General features: G+C 42.3%; 3 protein-coding genes across 4 annotated transcripts in view; all 3 read right to left on the bottom strand.

Annotated features, from left to right (window-relative positions):
- The window catches only part of CWF19L1 (CWF19 like cell cycle control factor 1), a 32,042-nt gene extending 31,519 nt beyond the window's left edge, over positions 1-523 (bottom strand). Inside the window, exon 1 of one of the 2 annotated variants that reach the window (XM_007080166.3) lies at positions 416-523. In XM_007080166.3, the coding sequence (XP_007080228.1) occupies positions 416-438 (23 nt within the window). In that variant the 5' untranslated portion in view covers positions 439-523. The remainder of the gene's footprint in view (positions 1-415) is intronic. The other variant, XM_015536691.2, reaches the window with a different exon arrangement.
- Positions 524-7,453: 6,930 nt separating this feature from the next.
- On the bottom strand, positions 7,454-14,280 carry BLOC1S2 (biogenesis of lysosomal organelles complex 1 subunit 2). The gene is made up of 5 exons (XM_007080167.3): positions 14,202-14,280; positions 13,759-13,875; positions 10,570-10,689; positions 9,762-9,866; positions 7,454-7,945 (listed from the first exon to the last, which is right to left on the bottom strand). Exons 1-5 carry the CDS (start codon positions 14,263-14,265, stop codon positions 7,914-7,916), a joined length of 438 nt encoding a protein of 145 aa, XP_007080229.2. The 5' UTR covers positions 14,266-14,280; the 3' UTR covers positions 7,454-7,913.
- A 2,246-nt stretch (positions 14,281-16,526) lies between these two features.
- Positions 16,527-18,432, bottom strand: part of PKD2L1 (polycystin 2 like 1, transient receptor potential cation channel) — a 35,610-nt gene continuing 33,704 nt past the window's right edge. The window contains exons 13-16 of the mRNA XM_015536647.2: positions 18,223-18,349; positions 17,311-17,429; positions 16,936-17,059; positions 16,527-16,618 (exon numbers count right to left, since the gene is read on the bottom strand). Of these exons, the coding sequence (XP_015392133.1) occupies positions 16,559-16,618; positions 16,936-17,059; positions 17,311-17,429; positions 18,223-18,349 (430 nt within the window). The 3' untranslated portion in view covers positions 16,527-16,558. The remainder of the gene's footprint in view (positions 16,619-16,935; positions 17,060-17,310; positions 17,430-18,222; positions 18,350-18,432) is intronic.

Genomic DNA, 18,432 nt, shown 5'->3' on the forward strand with positions numbered 1-18,432 from the left:
CAGGGCAGGAGCCCTATCTATCTAGTCTGTTCGTAACTGACCAGGACCCACCGATCGGCCCCACGCCTAGGAGTTTTCGTTAATAAATGGGCTGTGGGGAGAAGTGAAGTGTAAATGTGTCAGAGGCCAGGACGGCCTAAGATGGAGGAGACCTAACCCTGGCAGTTTCCGCCTCTCCTAGCCTGGGTCGCCAGGACAGCCTCCTCTCGGAAGCGAGGAGACCGGCCCCAGCCAGGCAAAGACGCGATCGGAGCTCACCAGCCGCCACCACCCTCCCACCCCCGCCTTTTCCTCCTCCCTTCCAGTCACGAGAAAGACCCAGGGAGCAGACGCGCGCGCGCACACACACACACACACACACACACACACACAGAAGCGCGCGCGCACGGTTCTGATCTGATCTGTGGTCACTCACAGGCGCAGCGGTTTCTGAGCCATTTGTGCCAACAGCCTGAGTCGGGGCGACCACCGAAAACGGACCCTGAACCCGTACACCTCGAAAAACGCGGCGGCACAGCACTAAGACGTGGGCGCGCCCAGCCAATGAGGGTTCGCTTATCTACGGAGAGCGCCGAGGGACAGCAGTCTCTCCCAGTTGTCTGGGTCTCAGAGGAATCAAGGAAGGCGAGCAGTAAAGGAAGGAAGGGGATGTGACAAAAAGAATTACAATTATTTGTTTGTTTGTTTGCTTTATTTTGGAGCAGTTGAGGTTGTCGAGCTGCTAGAACGCTCCTGACATAAGATGGGCCCTAACCTAACCTAATCTAACCACGTTAGTCCAATGGGCAAGACAGACTCTGTTCACACACGCTTTTTTGGTAAGAATAATGGCCATCACCTTGATGCAATAAGTGTCAACATGTTGCCACATTTTCTTCCTTCATCTCTCTCTCTCTCCCCTTCAAGGTGCACAGGCACTTTTATTCTCACTGAATCATTTGAAAGTAAATTGCAGACATCAAGAATATCTTAGCACGCATTTCCTAAGAAGGACATCCTCTATATCACCAAAATACCGTTAAGGCACCTAAGAAAATTAATTATTCAATAATATTATTTAAAGTTGTCCATTCTCCCCCCCCCCATTTTTTTTTTTTTAAATACCTGGGGCTTGTTTTCATTCAGGATACAATTAAGTTTCATACTTGTATTCAGTTCTCTCTAGTCTTTTAAAATCTACAATAGCCCACAGGCATTTTTGGTTGTTTTTCCTGACATTGCCATTTTGGGGGAGTTCAGTCCAATTTGTAGACAACAGTATATAAGAAAATGGAAGCAAAGGAGAGAGTTCCTGACAATCCAGGGGCACGAAAAGTTCAGCCAAGTAATTAAAAATTAACTAGAACATAAATTAGTTTAAGGAAGAACCACAAAGTTCTGGTTTTCCTCCGTTTGGAGGGATTTATTAAATTCCCTGGCTCATTAACTATTGACGCCCTGCTTTGATGGAACACTGAGCATGTGTCTTTTCTACTTTTGGGGTAATTCAGCACAATCCAGGAATAGAAATCAAGATTGAATCTAGAAGAAGAGTAGAAATTTGCCAAACACGGGCAGGTAATAACTTCAGAAAAGGAAACAAGAGTGAGATACGAAATTTCATCAGTGGAATTCTATATTATCTTTACGCCTTTCTTGCAAATCTAAATCTACACTGAAATATAAACTTTATGGAAAGAAAGCTCGTCCATGGAGATTTAAGCTAGCTCCAGATAGCTGAATATAGTGTTAAGTGTCAGAGTAATAGGAAATGAAATTGAAAAAAATGAAAGAAATAGGGGTCTTGATCCATGCTAAGAGGTCTGGCTATAGAATACACATTCTTCTCATGAGCATGGAACATTCCTCCAGGACAGATAATATGTTAGGCCACAAAACAAGTCTCAACAAATTCAAGTACAAATTATATCAAGTATCTTTTCCAATCACAATAATACGAAACTTGGGCACCTTGGTGGCTTAGTTGGTTAAGTGTCCAACTCTTGATTTCAGCTCAGGTCATGATCTTGAGGTTAATGCGATCCAGCCCCACATTGGGCTCTGTGCTGACAGCATGGAGCCTACTTAGGATTCTCTCTCTCTCTCTCTCTCTCTCTCTCCAACTCTCTCTCTGTCCCTCCCCTGCTCGTGCATGAGAACTCGCTCTCTCTCAAAATAAAAAATACTTTTAATAAAATGATGTGAAACCAAAATTAAATGAAAAATAAGGAAGAAAATTAGAAAGTTTAAAAAATACATGGAAATTAAACAGCACATTCCTGAACAACTAATAGACCAAAGAAGAAATCACAAGGAAAAATAAAATCTTGACACAAATTAAATGGAAACACAACACACCAAAACTTACGGAATGAAACAAAAGCAGGTCTAAGAGGGAAGTTGATAACTATAAATGTCTGTACTAAAAAGAAAGGTCTCAGGTAAACAGTCTAATATTACACATTAAAGAATAGAAAAAGAAGAATAAGCTAAGCCTAAAGTAAGCAGCAGGCAGAAAAATAATTTATTAAAAGAATTAAAGAATAGGAAAACAATAGGAAAGATCAATGGAAACTAAGAGCTGGTTTTTGAAAAAGATAAACAAAATTGACAAACCTTTACCTAGACTAGCCAAGAAAAAGAGGGGACTCAAATAAATAAAATTATCAACGAAAAGGGACACATTTCCACCAATACTACACAAATACAAAGGGGCATACCAGACTACTGTGAACAATTATATGCCAATAAACTGGACAAGCAAGCAGAAATGGATAAGTTTCTACAAACATAAAATTTACCAAGACTCAATCAAGAAGAAATGGAAAATCTGAACAGACCAATAATGAGTAAGGAGTTTGAATCAGTAATCAAACAACTCCCAATGAAGAAAATCCCAGGATTGCATTATTTCACTGGTGAATTCTACCAAACAGTTAAAGAAGAACTAATGCAATATTTCTCAAACCCTTATAAAAAACTGAAGAGGAAGAAACACTCTCAGATTCACTATATGAGGTATTACCCAATACCAAAGCCAGGCAGATAAGGATAATGTAAGAAAACTGCAAGCCAATATCCCTGATTAATAGAGATATAGAATTCTCAACAAAATACTGGCAAACTGAATTCAACAGCACATTAAAGGGATCATACACCATGATCAAATGGGACTTGTCCCTGAGATGTAAGGATTGTTCAACATACTGGAATCGATAAATGCAATAAACCCCATTAATAGAATGAAAGATAAAAATCATATGATCATCTCAATAGATGCAGGAAAAGCATTTAACAAAATTCAACATCCTTTCATGATTAAAAAACCTCTCAACAAATTGTGAATAGAAGGAATGTACCTCAATATAGTAAAGGTGATATATGACAAGCCCACAGCTAACATCATACTCAATGGTGAAAGGGTGAAGGCTTTTTCTCTAAGATCAGAAACAAGACAAGGGTGCCCACTCTTACCACTTCTATTCAACATAGTACCAGAAGTCCTAGCCAGAAAAATCAGGCAAGAAAAAGAAATTAAAGGCATCCAAATTGGAAAGGTAGAGGTAAAATTGTCTCTGTGTGCAGAAGAAATCATTTATAAAAAATCTTAAAAGACTCTAACAACAACAACAACAACAACAACAACAACAAAAACAGAGTAAATGAATTCAGTAAAGTTGCAGGACACAAATTCAGTGTACAAAAATCAGTTGTGTGTGTATATACTAATAACAAACTATCTGAAAATGAAATAATCCTGTTTATAATAGCATCAAAAACAATAAGATACTTAGGAATAAATTCAACCATAAAGGTTACAGATCTGTATACTGAAAACCATAAGATACTGATGAAAGAAACTGAAGAAGATACAAGTGGAAAGATATTTTGTGCTTATAGATTAGAAGAATTAATATTGTTAAAGTGTCCATACTGCCCAAAGCCATCTACATATTCAATGCAATCTCTATCAAAATCCAGCACTTTTCACAGAAATGGAAAACAATCCTAAAATTTGTATGGAACCACAAAAGACTGTGAATAGCCAAAACAACCTTGAGAAAGTAGAGTAAATCTTGAGGTATCACTCTTTCTGATTTTAAACTATGTTACAAAGCAGTATCAATCAAAACAGTATAGTAGTGGGGGGGGGGGGGGGAAAGGCCAGTAAAGCAGAAACAAAAGCCCAGAAATAAACCCATGCATATAGAGTCAACTAATATTTGACAAAGGAGCCAAGAATATTCAATAGGATAGTCTCTTCCATAAATTGTATTGGGAAAACTGGATGTTCACATGTAAAAGAATGAAACTGGACCCCCTATCTTACACCACTCATAAGCGTTAATTTGAAATGGATTAAAGACTTAACTGTAAGAAACTGAAACTGTAACACTCCTAAAAGAAATAGAAAGCACTTAGACATTCGTCTTGGCAATGATTTTTTGGATATGACACCAAAGCACAAGCAACAAAAACAAACATTACTAACTGGGACCACATCAAACTAAAAAATTTCTGCACAGCAAAAGGAATAATCAACAAAATGAAAACGCAATCTATAGAATGGTAGACAATATTTGCAAACCACCTATCTGATAAGGGGTAATATACAAAATATATAAGGAACTCAAACAACTCAATAACAAAAAAGCAAATAATCTTATTTTCAAAATGGGCAAAGGGGGGGAGGGTGCCTGGGTAGCTTAGTTGGTTAAGCGTCCAACTCTTGATCTCAGCTCAGGTCTTGATCTCATGGTCATGAGTTCAGGCCCTGTGTTGGGTTCCACGCTGGGCATGAAGCCTAGTTAACAAAATCATAATAACAAAAACAAAAATGGGCAAAGGACCTGAATAGATGTTTTCCCAAAGACATAACGATGGCCAATAGGTACATGAAAAGGTGCTCAACTTGACTAGTCATCAGGGAAATGCAAATCAAAAACACAATGAGGTATCACCTCACACCTGTTAGAATGGCTATTATTACAAAGGTAAGAGATAAGTGTTGGTGAGGATGTGGAGAAAAGGAAAACCTTGTGCACTGCCAGTGAGAATGCAAATTGGTACAGCCACTATGGAAAACAGCATGAAGCTTCTTCTTGAAATTAGAACTACCATATGATCCAGCAATCCCACTTCTATGTATATATCCATAGGAAATGAAATCACTATCTCAATGAGGTATCTGCACCCCTACATTCACTACAGCATTATTCATGATAGCCAATATATGAAAACAACCTAAGTGTCCAGTGATGGATGAATGAATAAAGAAACTGTAGTGTATAAATTTACAATGAAAAAAAGAAGGAAATCCTGCCATTTGCGATAACATGGATGACGTTTAAGGGCGTTATGCTAAGTGAAGTGAGTCAGAGAAAGACAAATACTGTACAATCTCATATGTGAAATCTAAAAAAAGCCAAACCCATAGAAACAGTAGATTGGTGGTTGCCAGGGGTTGGGGCAGTAGAGAAAATGGGAAGATGTTAGTCAAAGTGTTATAACTTCCAGTCATGAGTAAGTTCTAGGGATCTAATATATAGCATGGTGACTGTAGTTAACAATATTGTATACAGTTGACCCTTGAACAACACAGGGGTCAGGGGTACTGACCCCTTGAATGCTCAATAAACTGTATATAACTCTTGGCTCCCTGCGCTATTGACTGGAAACCTTACCAATAACACAAATAGTAGACTAACATATATTTTGCATATGATATGTATTATATACTATATTTTTATAGTAAAGTGAGCTAGTGAATAAAAAATGTGAAGAAAATCATGAAAAAATACACATACAGTACTATATCTAACAAAAGCCGCATGTAAGTGGATCCATACAGTTCAAACACATGCTGTTCATGGGTCAACTGTATTTGAAAGTTACTAGGAGAGGAGATCTTAAACATCCTTACCACACATACAGAAAAGGTAACTATGTGGAGTGAAGGCTGTTAGCTAACCTAAATGGTAATCATTTCACAATATGTACAAATACCAAATTATCACATTGCACATCATAAACTTACAGAATGTTGTATGTCAATTATAGCTCAATAAAGTTGGGGAAAAAAATAACGAACTTACACCCCATGCCCCCAACGAAACACACACACAGAGAAAAAAATTAGCATTTTCAGCTTTATCTTGGGAGCACCCTGTATCCTAAATGTAACTGGGTAGCTTGTCCACTATATATATCAATTCCAAAATACTAGTTTCTGTGTCATGATATATATCTGGCCAAATGTTTCAAATCTTACATGAAAAAGTTATAGAAAGTTTAATAAAGAACCAAAGAGAATCACGTTAAACAAGTTCATCCTCAGAAACACAAAAGCGAATTGAAGTATTTTGTTACAATTTTGGTTTCTAAGTAAAAGAAAAAAAAGTCTGGCTTTTTCAAAGAGGCTATGAGAAGTCACTAAAGGAGTCTAAGCAGGAGGGGTAATGTGGCCACTTCACATTTTAGAAAAATTGTTCTGGCAGCAGTGTAGAAGGTTGGAGGGATCGTTATAAGAGACACAGCAATAGTGCAGAGGGGCGGATGATAAATGACGGTCTGGAACAGAGATACTGGGAAATGACAGAAACAGGGTTAAGAACTCTTTTGGAGATGGAATTGGGGACCTCAGACATCTTCCTAGCTGCTAGCACCCAACTCTGAATAAGGATGCCTATCTTCCAAACTGGACTGGTCAGTCAGTATCCTCCATCCGTTTATATCTTTAGTCTAACAGGGAGATGATCAGGTCCCTAGGAGCCCCCCTGACCCTGCAGGCACAAGTAGGAAGATATTTTACAAATGCTTTCCTTTATGAGTGGCAGCCCTACCTCCCCATCCAGTACCTCTGTGGTACTAGAAACAAAACAAGTTTGTTTTCCTTTTTTAATTTAGGATCTTATTAGCAATACATTAGCATCATTAATAGAAAAACAATCATCGACACAGAAACTCAAAAACCACAGTGTATGTGCACGCACACATACACACTCTTTGTCTTCACCACATTTCCAAAGGGAGCACATGGCAAGATGTTATCTATCTCCAGACATCTGACTCACACAGAAAAGAGACAGGTAGGACCCATCGTATACATCAGGATATCAAAATACTCCCTTCACAGCTTCTGCTCAGTCTACAACACTCAGCCTAAAATTATTTTAAGATTTTCTGCTATTTGATGGGGCACCCGGGTGGCTCAGTCAATTGAGTGTCTGACTTTGGCTCAGATCATGATCTCATGGTTCATGCATCGGGCTCTGTGCTGACGGCTCAGGGCCTGGAGACTGCTTCAGATTCTGAGTCTCCCTCTCTCGCTCTCTGCCCCTCCCCCAATGGCACTCTGTCTCTCTCTCAAAAATGAATAAACATTAAGAAAACTTAAAAAAAAAGATTTTCTGTTATTTGCAATGTTATGGAAAAGTAAATTACTGACATTCACAGGGTGACAATCTATAAAGAACAAGTTTGTTTTCCTTTTTTAATTTAGGATCTTATTAGCAATACATTAGCATCATTAATAGAAAAAAACAACCATCGACACAGAAACTCAAAAACCAACCATTAAGAAAATAATGTAGTAATCAACCACTGTGAGAGAAAATAGGTCCTCTCATTTGATTCTACTGGCAAGCCCAGGTTTATCCTGAACTTTGAGAGACTCTCTGTCCTGAGTGGATGATGAAACATTCAAGTAAAAGGTAAGGAGTTTTAAGTGTGGGTTTCTGAGGGATACTGCCTCCAAAGAAGTTCAGGGGTAGCCACAGTCCTCCAGTTTACTCCAATGTTGGGACGTTTCTGGGACGACCCATCATAGTTTCCTTTTGAGGAGTTTTGACAATTCATCAGCCTCAGCATTCAGGTCTTATAAAACATTCCTCCATGTTAAAAAAAAAAGACATTGTTCCACAGGAATGAGTTTTTCATCGCTTCTCCAGCTTCTTGTACTTGGCTTCTACCAGGGAGAGAGAGAGAGGAAGTTAAATCTTTTAAAATCAGCTCTTACAAAGATCTTTCTTACTTAGCATTTCCAGGCACATTAAAAAATATCTATTATATAAAAAAAAAACAAAAAAAAAAACCTGTTGGTTTCAATCTCATCATCTGTCCAAACCGGGTCCAAACTGGAGGCACGCCATAAATGTTAACTATCGTATTAGCTAAGGACAGATATTTGGGTATCGATCAACCATGTGCTCAACTTAAGATAGGGAGTCAAACACACACACACACACAGAATTAAGAACAAGTCCACTAAGTTCTAACCCTGTCAACAGCACCTGCTCCAATGGCTCCACCAGGATTAAGTAGATCTACTGGCACTTGAGCCATGGGGAGCCTTACTAAGCACAGGAAAGTGCCTCTCCAGGCGCTCTCTGGGAGCCAGACTCTCTGGACACACAATGTATGTTTCTCCTTTTCTTTTCATTTTTTTTTTAATCTTTGCTTATTTTTGAGAGAGAGAGAGAGAGAGACAGACAGTGCAAGCAGAGGAGGAACAGAGAGACAGGAAGACACAGAATCCAAAGCAGGCCCCAGGCTCTGAGCTGTCAGCATAGAGGCCAACACAGGGCTTGAACCCACAAACAGTGAGCTCATGACCTGAGCTGAAGTCAAACGCTTAACCTGAGCCACCCAGCGCCCCACTCCTTTTGTTTTCTTATCCCTACACCTCACTATAGGAAAGCAATTTTGAACAACAAAGAGATTTAAAAGACCATCAGATAAGCCTCTTATTGTGATAGATTTTCCTTTTTCTTTAAAACCTTGAAAGCATTTGGTACAATGCCTTCTCTATAGTCAGGTTCGCAGTCACCATTTAGTAAATTTAATTGTGGACAGTGAAACTGTTAATCGCCACTCATGTCAAATCTCAGTTACGAACCACTCTCCTGAAGTAGTCAATAATTGTCAATGATGAAAATAAAATAATCTATAAATTATACCTAGGATAAAAACAACTTCATTGTTTTTAATCATGGATGTAAGAGCCAGATAGCAAGCCATCAACAATACAAGTACCAGTTTCCTCCTTAAAGGAAAAGTAAACTCTTGATTGACTTTTCAATTTTTTAAAACAATGTTTATTTATTATTGAGAGATACGGAGAGACAGAGCATGAGCATGGGAGAGGCAGAGAGAGGGGGAGACACAGATTCTGAAGCAGGCTCCAGGCTCTGAGCTGTCAGCACAGAGCCTGACGCAGGGCTCAAACTCACAAACCACGATATCATGACCTGAGCTGAAATCGGACACTTAACCGAAAGAGCCACCCAAGCGCCCCTGATTTTTCCATTTTTTAAGACATATGTATCTACATTATCAAAGATGCTTCAGCCTGCCGAACCATAATTTTAAGAGCTTGAGCTCTGTAACCAAACAGACCTGGCTTGGAATGTAGCTCTTTCACATGCTAGCTCGGTATCCTTATGCAAGTTATTTGTTTAACCCCTTCAACCAGTTTCTTCTTCCGAAGAATGGGGATAAAAATCAGGCACTTATCTCACAGATTATTGGGAAGATAAAAAGAATAATACATGTACAGTACTAAGAACAGTACCTGATATATATCATTAAGTATTCAGAAAATAGTATTGTTATTACTACTACTACTAATAAAAAATTACTCTCACTAGGTTATTGTATAAATTAATTAAAATAGATCATTATGGGCACACCATAAATGACCTATTAGCTAAGGTCATATGGAGTGCGGGTGGGGGCTGGGTGGATTACTCTTATTAAATCAAAACAGAAATAAAAATGGTTACCCAGTTTTTTTGAATATGCATCCAACTTGTAGGCTGCCTGCTCGAGAGCTGCTACCTGTTCTTCAATTACATTGATCTGATCCAGATAAGGCTGCAGTCCAGCATCTTTGAAAACAAAGACAGGCCACATGTTCATACAGCCTCCACAAGGAGTGTAGAAAAGACAGGCAAAGTAAGAATGCTAGTGTCACTCCAACTGTGCCCAGGACACACTAGGTGGAGTGACATGTTTCTGGTCACTCATAGGACAAACACTAGCAGACAGTAGCTAGCTGATCAGGCAGAACTGTGACCTGGACAAAGCAAGTCTCTCTCACCCACTAATTTCCCTCTTTTTTAAATTCCTTGCTCTACAAGCAATCTTTCTGCAACTGATTCAGTTTCTTGGGTAATCCCATACCAAGGAAGACTGTCCTAGAGATAGGGAACATACATAGAAGTCAATGGAAAAATATATTCTACCAGTCTCTAAATTAGCATTTTCCATTTACAGATGTTCTGGTTTTCCACTTATAAAGTGGTCCTTTATGGATTGCATTGTTAAAATAAATGCACTAGAATCTGGCCACTGTTTTTCTCCCCTCTCCCTTTCAGGAATAAACTGACCAAATCAAGATTCCGAAGCAGAAATAACCATACTGAAACATGCTAATCTTCAAAATGGAAGAAATCCACCTTAACTTTGTAATTCACTTTTAGAGAATGAGCTCCCTCAGGACAGGTGCCATGTTCCCTCCACTTCTCCGCAACCCCAAGCACAAAAGAATATTAAATACAAACGTGTTTAATTATAAATATTATTACTTACACTTCTCGTTTAAGTCCTTTAAGTTTCTACTAATGTTTATAGCAATATCTTTCATTTCAAGATACTTCAGGCTGGTTAGTTTATTCATATTTTCCAGGAGCTTATAGTCTTCGCTGGTGGCTTTAAAATAAACAGAAGATGTGATGCCTTTAAGATTTGTCATAGATCAGTGGAATGTAGAATTATAGGCCAAATGGTAGTTCAAGGCAGGACCCAGAGAATGTCAAAGGTGCAGGCCACTATTGATTTATGACATTTATATTCAGCAAACTATATAAACCAGTTAAGACCCAGAGACTTCAGAATCTTTGTTAGAAAGGGAAATAACAAATTCATGTCCTAAGAAAAGAGAGGTGACATAGTCTTCGTATTTCTATGGTATGAAAACATGTAATTTCGGGGACTGCATCATAAATATATATAAAATCAATTAGGACCTCACGGCTTCTTAGTAACTAAATCATTACTATTTGATTCTATATTGCATTTTATGTACTGACTTTTCCAAACCATTTGTCTTCTTCTTATATCCTCAGTTCCCTTCCCCATCCCTACTTAAAGCAAATGGCTTCTACTCACTTTACCTGAAAAGTGGAAAATTCCCCTTACATAAGCTCCCTCAACCTTTCTGCCTCACTTCAAAACTTCTCTGTACCCTAATATCTTCCCAAGAGGCATGAGGGCTCCTATTCTTGTCAAGACAACTTCTCCTATGCTCTTGCTTCTAACCCTTCAGGGTCTCTCTTCCATCATATCCTTCCCCTGACATTTCCAAACTCTCCCTCTATTCTGGCAGCTTCCTCTCTAACTAGAAATATATTCAGGTTTCTTCCAGCCCAAAAGCACTCTGTCTTCTGCTGCACCGACATCATTTGTTCATAAAGCAAAGGAGCTTTACCGCTAATCCTTTTTAAAGAGTAACTTATATTCACTGGTTCCTCTTCCTCACCATTCACTCATGTAAACCCTTGCAGCCTGGCCTCTGCCCCCACTATCCAGGGAAATTACATGCTCCAATGTCATTGGTGCTTTCTTAACCACCAAATCCATAGTGTCTTCTCAATCAGTATCATCTCTTCATAGTACCTGACCCTGTGATCTCCCTCTTTTCACAAAATGCTCATTTCCCTTGTCTGCTACATCATATTAGCCTGATTTTCTAATCTCTTTCAACCTGCCCTTTGTAGGTTTCTATGCCAGATGCTTTCTCATTCATCCTTGACTATCACTTCCCAATTTTTACTCAGCTGTGACACAAGACTGATGTTTACATGGGCGGCACATTCCTATGGGCAATCTCAGGGTGATGCTAGATTCCTTTCAAACTCAAAAAAGCATTTGTACAAGTAAGAATGACAATCACAGGGAAATTACAATCTGCTTAAAATTAATTTTATAAGTAAAAATCATTTGTTATCAATCCTAGGTACCTTAAGTACTGTTATTAGAAACAAATTATTTGCCCTATACAGGCATTCTCCGAGGCTGTAGTTGAGGCCCTTTAGCTACCCCTAAGTACATCCTTGCCAATTTCATCCTTCAGAGCCTCAACTCACACCACGGTGCAGGGGACTCCCAAATCTGTTTCTCCTGCTGTGATCACTCTCTGAGCTCGGGACTCACATGTGCAAGTCACCTAAGTGTCCTGGTAAAATCTAAAATCAGCCAAGCCAAAACCAAAAATATTTTTACACTAAACATGGTTCTGCTTTCCCACTTCCCTATTTTAGATGATGGCACCACCAGTTTAAAACCTCAAACGTGTCTTAGGCTGCCATCGCTCCATAGACACAAGTCCTATAAATTCTACTTCCATGATATTCTTGTACCCATGCTCTCCTTTCCATTCCCTCTACCATCACCCTGTCACTGATCATCATCATTTCTTTTCATCTGGACTCTTGCTCATATGTCTCTGGCTCTATCCTCCGTATTCATACCCTCGTTGCTAGCAAATTAGTCTCTCTACAACAAGGGTCACACACTGTAAGACCTAGAAGCCAGCAAGATCATACAAATGAGTGAAGCAAGCCAGGTGTTTGTATGTTAAACATATAAGATTATTCACTTCCATAAAGAAGTATGTTCTCTCCTACTTTTTGGCACATGCAGACTTCTTATCTATCATTTACTTTACCGACTTGATAGAAATATTGGTACAGAAAATTGATTCTCTACCACTACTAAAAAGCAACAGTATAAGAGCAGTAATAAATGGCAACTGACCAGGTGTCAGTAAAAGGGACAAAACAGAGTAGTGGGGACACACTGCATAGCCCTAATCCATTCAGAGGAGACAGCGCCTCAGCTATGGTTGATCATAGCATCGCAATGGGGGAGTTAGTATTGCCAAAATCCTTGGGATTTTTAAAGAGAAGCCAAAAATCTAGATTTTGCTACTTGGTTTCTCTTGCTCAGAATAATTAAGTAACTAATCAGAATGATAGAGCCTCATAAGCCCTCCCATTCTGCATCAAGCCTTTTCTCATTAATTCTGGTTCCCAAATTTGGCTCACAGCAATTGCTTGGGGAAGTGAAACCATATAAGAAATGCTTATGAGAGGCCACACAGGACCAGACTTCACTTTTTGGACCTTTCTTCACACACAGGTCATGTGTTGACCTGGAAATACACAATGAGCCCCAAAATTAATCACGTCCCAAAGGGTGGGTCACCAAATCCTCAGACCAACCTAGTAGGTCCCTAAATCTGCAGTTCACTCCCTATTCCCCAATTTAATTTCTCTTTGCCCCAATAAATACATCTGTTTTAAGGGAACAAACTGCTTATATAACCTCACTCGCTAACCGTTTCCCCCTTTTTGGTCAATCCTTCTCTTCACAGTCCTGCTCAAAATGCACCTCCCCCAAGGAAGCACTTCTATATGAATTCGTTTTATGTCTTCTCATAGTTAGTCTACACTTATGGAGGCTTGCAGAGTTGTATTAAGCATTTTTATGCATTTCTGAAATTAGCCAGTGAACTTCTACAGGGAAGGAACAGATCTTTTTCTTTCCCATTCATGACCATCCCAAACTTCCAACAGGCGTATTCCAGGGCATGAAGAGTGTTGGGGAGGGAGCCACAGACTGATGCTGCTAAAGCACCTCACAGGTCTCCCAGAGCCAAACCGCAGCTCCATAGGGTTGTATAGAGCAGTACCCGAATCAGTCCACACCCCGCCTTACCCGTCAGTTCCCCAGTCAGGTAAGTTGCCATTTTGGAGAACATGTCCCGGCAGAGCTCCGTGATGTCAGCTTCAGCCGGCTCCTTTGCTTCCTCAGCTGTTTCCACGGCGGCATCGTCTGGATCAAAGGAGAACGAGTAAGTGTCCCACCGTACACCGGGACCTAATCCAGCGATGGCATCTTCTCCCCACACCCCTTCACTAGTCCTCATTGGATCAAGTCGGCTCCATTCTCCATGTGCCATAATTTCAAGTCCCTCACTTTGTCCTTGCCCCATCTGACACGCCAACTCTGCTCCCTGGCCACCGGCCCTTGGCTCACACCCGATCCCGCGCCAAACTATCTCAGTCGCCCGGTCAGGTGCTCCCCTCCGACCTGCTTGCTCCTGCCAGGCGAGCCCCCGGCCTCCTGCTGGACACTTCATCCCCAACCACTCTGCGTACCTCGAACAGGCTCCTCTCTTTGGGTTGCCGGGACATCCTCGGCAGCCGTCGCCGCCGCCGCCATGCCTGGCCCCGCGCTACTTCCGGTTGTGGATGTCTGCGCATGCGCGCCGGGCGTGTCCCGCCCTGCCCCCCCGCCCCCGGGTTTGCAGCCCTGGGATTCTCCATCTCTCCACTGGGTCTTGCTGCACAGCCTGAGTGATATAAGCATGAAGCTGAAATTGAAGCTAAAATAAGCTATTGTGAGTCGTTCCTGTTGCCAAGAGCCGCGATGCCTGGAACTGAGAATGCGCTCATCCCTGTCACTAGTCTAGTAAGACCAACGGCCTGTCTGGGGTTGGTTGAGCTCAGGTGGCCTGCTGACCAAAGTCACAGAGACAAGTTACCCCGCCCCAAAGACTCCCCACCCAGGCTCTGCCCAAGACGCCTCAGGGAATCCTTTTGAAGGTAGTCTCATCCAACCTTTAGGAAATCTTCACTCATTGATCCCGGAACCGAAATACTCAAAATACTCGACCTTCAATGTCTTGGATAAACAACTCATTGTCCCCCTTTTCTTTTTTAAAGTTTATTTATTTATTTTGAGAGAAAGCGAGAGGGAGGGAGAGAGAGAATGAGCGGGGGAAGGGCAAAGAGCGAGAGAATCCCAAGCAGGCTCTGCACTGTCATCGCAGAGCCCAAAGTGGGTCTCGAACTCACAAACCCAGCGGTCACAACCTGGGTGGAAACCAAGAGTCTGACACTTAACCGACTGAGTCACCTAGGCGCCCCAGCCCCCTTTTCCTTAGGAAGCAGGTTGGAACCTACTTATCTTCAGCTGATACAGCCTTTCTGGAAGACAGCTTTGTAACTCTTTTAACGCTGAGGATACACTCTGGTTATCTTGATCGCATTTAGCTGTTTCACAAGTTTCCTAGGTGTATAGAGTGTATGTGATGGGATGGTGAAACAGGTGGGAGAAGGAAATGGATGAGAAAAAGCAACTGGGGAGCAAGGTGCAAAATGAGGAAGAGGTAAAGATCACAGGGCAAGGGAAAAGGGATATATAGCAGGTCTTGTGATGCAAACCTATACACCTAAAATCTTGGTGAAATTTTTAGTCCTTTCCCTGGTTATCCTCCATCTGCACCCTCTCACCTCTCTCTCTCTCTCTCTCTCTCTCTCTCTCTCTCTCTCTCACACACACACACACACACACACACACACACACACACACACAGAGCTACCCCCTCATGCCAGAGTAAGGGCTACCTTACACTCTTCATCCTGAGGACCAGGTTTCCCTAGGTCACTGTCTCCACTCTCTCTAACAGTACAGTCATAGTGCCAACCATTTCAGATTATTGCTATGAGCCAGAAGTTCTTATTTCAGGGCTTCTCGGGCAGCCCAGCCCCTTCACATTGTCACTGCCCCCACTCTACACCGCCCAGCAGATATGAGTGCCCCAGCCCAAGTACAAGAATGGCTCACAGCTCCAGCCTCTCTTCTTCTTCCTACAATCCCAGAAGCAAATGCAAAGTCCTGATTTTCCTAAGGATTTTTATTGATAGCCACCAGAGAAACCCATATTGTTCTTTACAAGAATAGAATCAGAGCCCACCACATTTTAGTCCAAAGATCTCTGAATCCGGAGGTCATTTCTTTGTCTGATTCTCCTTAGGTTCCATCTTTGTCCCGGTTTACAGCCCCCTCAGTTCCCAGTGTTTAGTGGAATGTTGGGAGTAGGCGCCTTCATGGACTTCGCCCTGAGAGGAGGGGTCACTCCAACTCCTCTGTAACATTATAATCTCCGTACCTGAGAAAGTCTCCTCTCTTCCACGGCTTCCCCTTCTCTTTCTCCTGGAAACTATGGAGAAGACAACAATCCTGTGGGTGCTAGCCTCAGATCTCTAGGTGCACAAAGGATAAGATTCACTGGCAAATACGAAGACATTCAGATAATGCTGCTCCCTTCTATTTTTTTCCCCAAATTGTGGCTATCCAGGTGCCAGGTACTTAGGGAACATCACCTTCCTTTCATTATTGCCTTTTTTTTTTTTTTCCATCACAGCAGAGCTAGGAGCACAGCAAGTGAGAGGCCCAGTGGGAAGTGTTATTTCACAGAGCTACACAGAGCTACGTGGCTGCACACAGAAACACTAAGTCACAAGCCTAGGCATGATGCAAGCTCTACACAGAAACACTGGTTCAAAAGGCCCGACACAAGGTGGACTCGGCAGGAGCAGTGGTGGAAACTGCTGCCCTAGGAACAGAGGACGTGTCCTGAGGAGGTCTCTGCGGAGGCAGTGAGAGAGGAGCCTACTGTCTGATGCTTTAGAACCCCTGCCCCACCACTCTCCTGCCCACCCTGGACTCCTCAGGGGGCTGGAGTCATAGCTGGGGCTGGCTGCAGGTGTTCCCAAGCACCTTGATCCCCCTGTTGGAAGAAAAAGGGACAGGTCATATGAAGGAGGAATTTGCATCCCACTTCCTTTTACCTACAAAATCTGGATCTGATTCTCCAACCTCAGACCATCTCCTGGAGGCTAAGGCAGCCCTTAGGCCAGAGCAATCATCTTCAGGCCTTCCCTCCACTCCTTACTTCCACTGATAGAGTGACTACTATGAATATGTTGCCCCAGGAGCCTGAAAACAGGCTCTTTCCAAAATGTTTTGCCTCCACCCACTGAGTGGAAAAGATGGCAGAGTTCAAGTGTGGGGGAGCCGAGGGGACCCAGGTGAAGGGCCACTTACCATGCCTGGGGAGAGAGCTAGCTGCCCCTTCCTTTCCAGCATCTTCAGTTTTGAGCCCACAGCATCTACCTGGGACATGACTCCTTCCAGGACAGTCTCCAGATGCAGAACTCTCCTTGTGAGTCTGTGTAGGATTTGAGAGAGACCGAGGGAGCAGAAGTATGTGCCTGGGGGCCTAAGTGGCTGTAGGGGCAGGGGGTACAGAATGGTCTGTGTCTGGATGAGAGTAAGGAAGGTAAGGCACAGCCTTCTAGGGAGAGTTAAAGCGGGGCCAAAGTTCTTCCTGGGTTAGGGCAGAGAATTAGAAAGTTGTGGAAAGAAGGTCAAGGAGAACATTATAAACACACTTTGCCCTGGGGCCCTTGTTGCACATACGTGTAGAATTCTTCTCCTGAAACCCAGCCACCTGCTCTGGTAGGCTCTGGACACAACTCGCCTGGTGGGCTACTCACAATGGACCGGCCCAGGTTCTCAATCTCAGCGTTGAGGGCCACCTGATCAGGAAGTCAGAGAGGAGAAGATGACTCTGGGAATTCATCAGCTCCTATTTCATCACCTGCTCTAACAGGACCTCCGGACCAGTCCCTTGGGCTCCAGTTCATGCTAGTCCCCTTCCCTCTCAAACTCTAGAGACAATAGGATAAGTGTGGTGGTGCTTGGACACATAGCTGGACCAACCTCTGGGGAATCACCTCCCAAAGAAACAAAACATGAGCTCTTGGAAGCCTCGATTAATGAGACCCTCCCTAGAATCCAACTGAATCTGGGAAAGGAAGAACAGTACCAGGATTCCTGCCACTTTCTCTCCTGCCCCTGAATTTTTGGTCTACAGCGGATAGGGACGAAGCAGGCACAACTGGGGGAGCTAAGGATCTGAGTTTGAAAATCCCAGGGAGACGGCAAGTCCTCACAAGGAATTGTCAGAGATTCTTGGGCAATTGATCCTTTCCCTCTAAGACTGTGTTTTATAGCAGTGGTTCTCAACTTTGGCTGTGCATTGGAATCACCTAGGGAGTCTTTTTAAAGCACTGATGCCCGGGCCCGTCACTCTCCCAGAGATTCTGTCTAGGGTATGTGGCCTGAGTATGAGGATTATTTGACTCCCCACCCCCACCTTACCAGCGTATGCTAATGTGCAGCAGTTTGAGAATTGACTATTCTAGAGAGTACTTTCCTGCACATCTATCAAAGGATTTTCAGTTTGGATCTGTGTTCTCAGTATGTTCTCAGGGAGGGGAGAGTGAACATTTTTCTTTCGCTGCCTGTCCACCAACCAGCTGGGCTCACCCTCTTCTCCTCGAGGTCCTGTTGCATTTGTTCCTGTTCTTTCTTGTCCAGGATGTGATTCCCATCTTGGTCAAACCTGGTGAAGGCGGCTGTGAGCTCAGTGATCTCATGCTCTGCGTGCCCCAGTCTGAGGAGAACAGTATGATGGATGAAATGACTTCTGGCCTTTTGTGGCCGTGATCTCTCAATTAGGGACTTCCTACTTTTTTC

The sequence above is a fragment of the Panthera tigris genome, chromosome D2, assembly GCF_018350195.1.
Source record: "Panthera tigris isolate Pti1 chromosome D2, P.tigris_Pti1_mat1.1, whole genome shotgun sequence".
NCBI classification, from domain to species: Eukaryota; Metazoa; Chordata; class Mammalia; order Carnivora; family Felidae; genus Panthera; species Panthera tigris.

Coding starts and splice junctions, on each gene's coding strand:
- BLOC1S2 (XM_007080167.3), bottom strand. CDS start 14,265: ATGGCGGCGGCGGCGACGGCTGCCGAGGATGTCCCGGCAACCCAAAGA. Junction 13,876..14,201: donor AAGAGAGGAGCCTGTTCGAG/GTACGCAGAGTG, acceptor CCTTTGATCCAG/ACGATGCCGCCGTGGAAACA. Junction 7,946..9,761: donor TGCATATTCAAAAAAACTGG/GTAACCATTTTT, acceptor TCTCCCTGGTAG/AAGCCAAGTACAAGAAGCTG.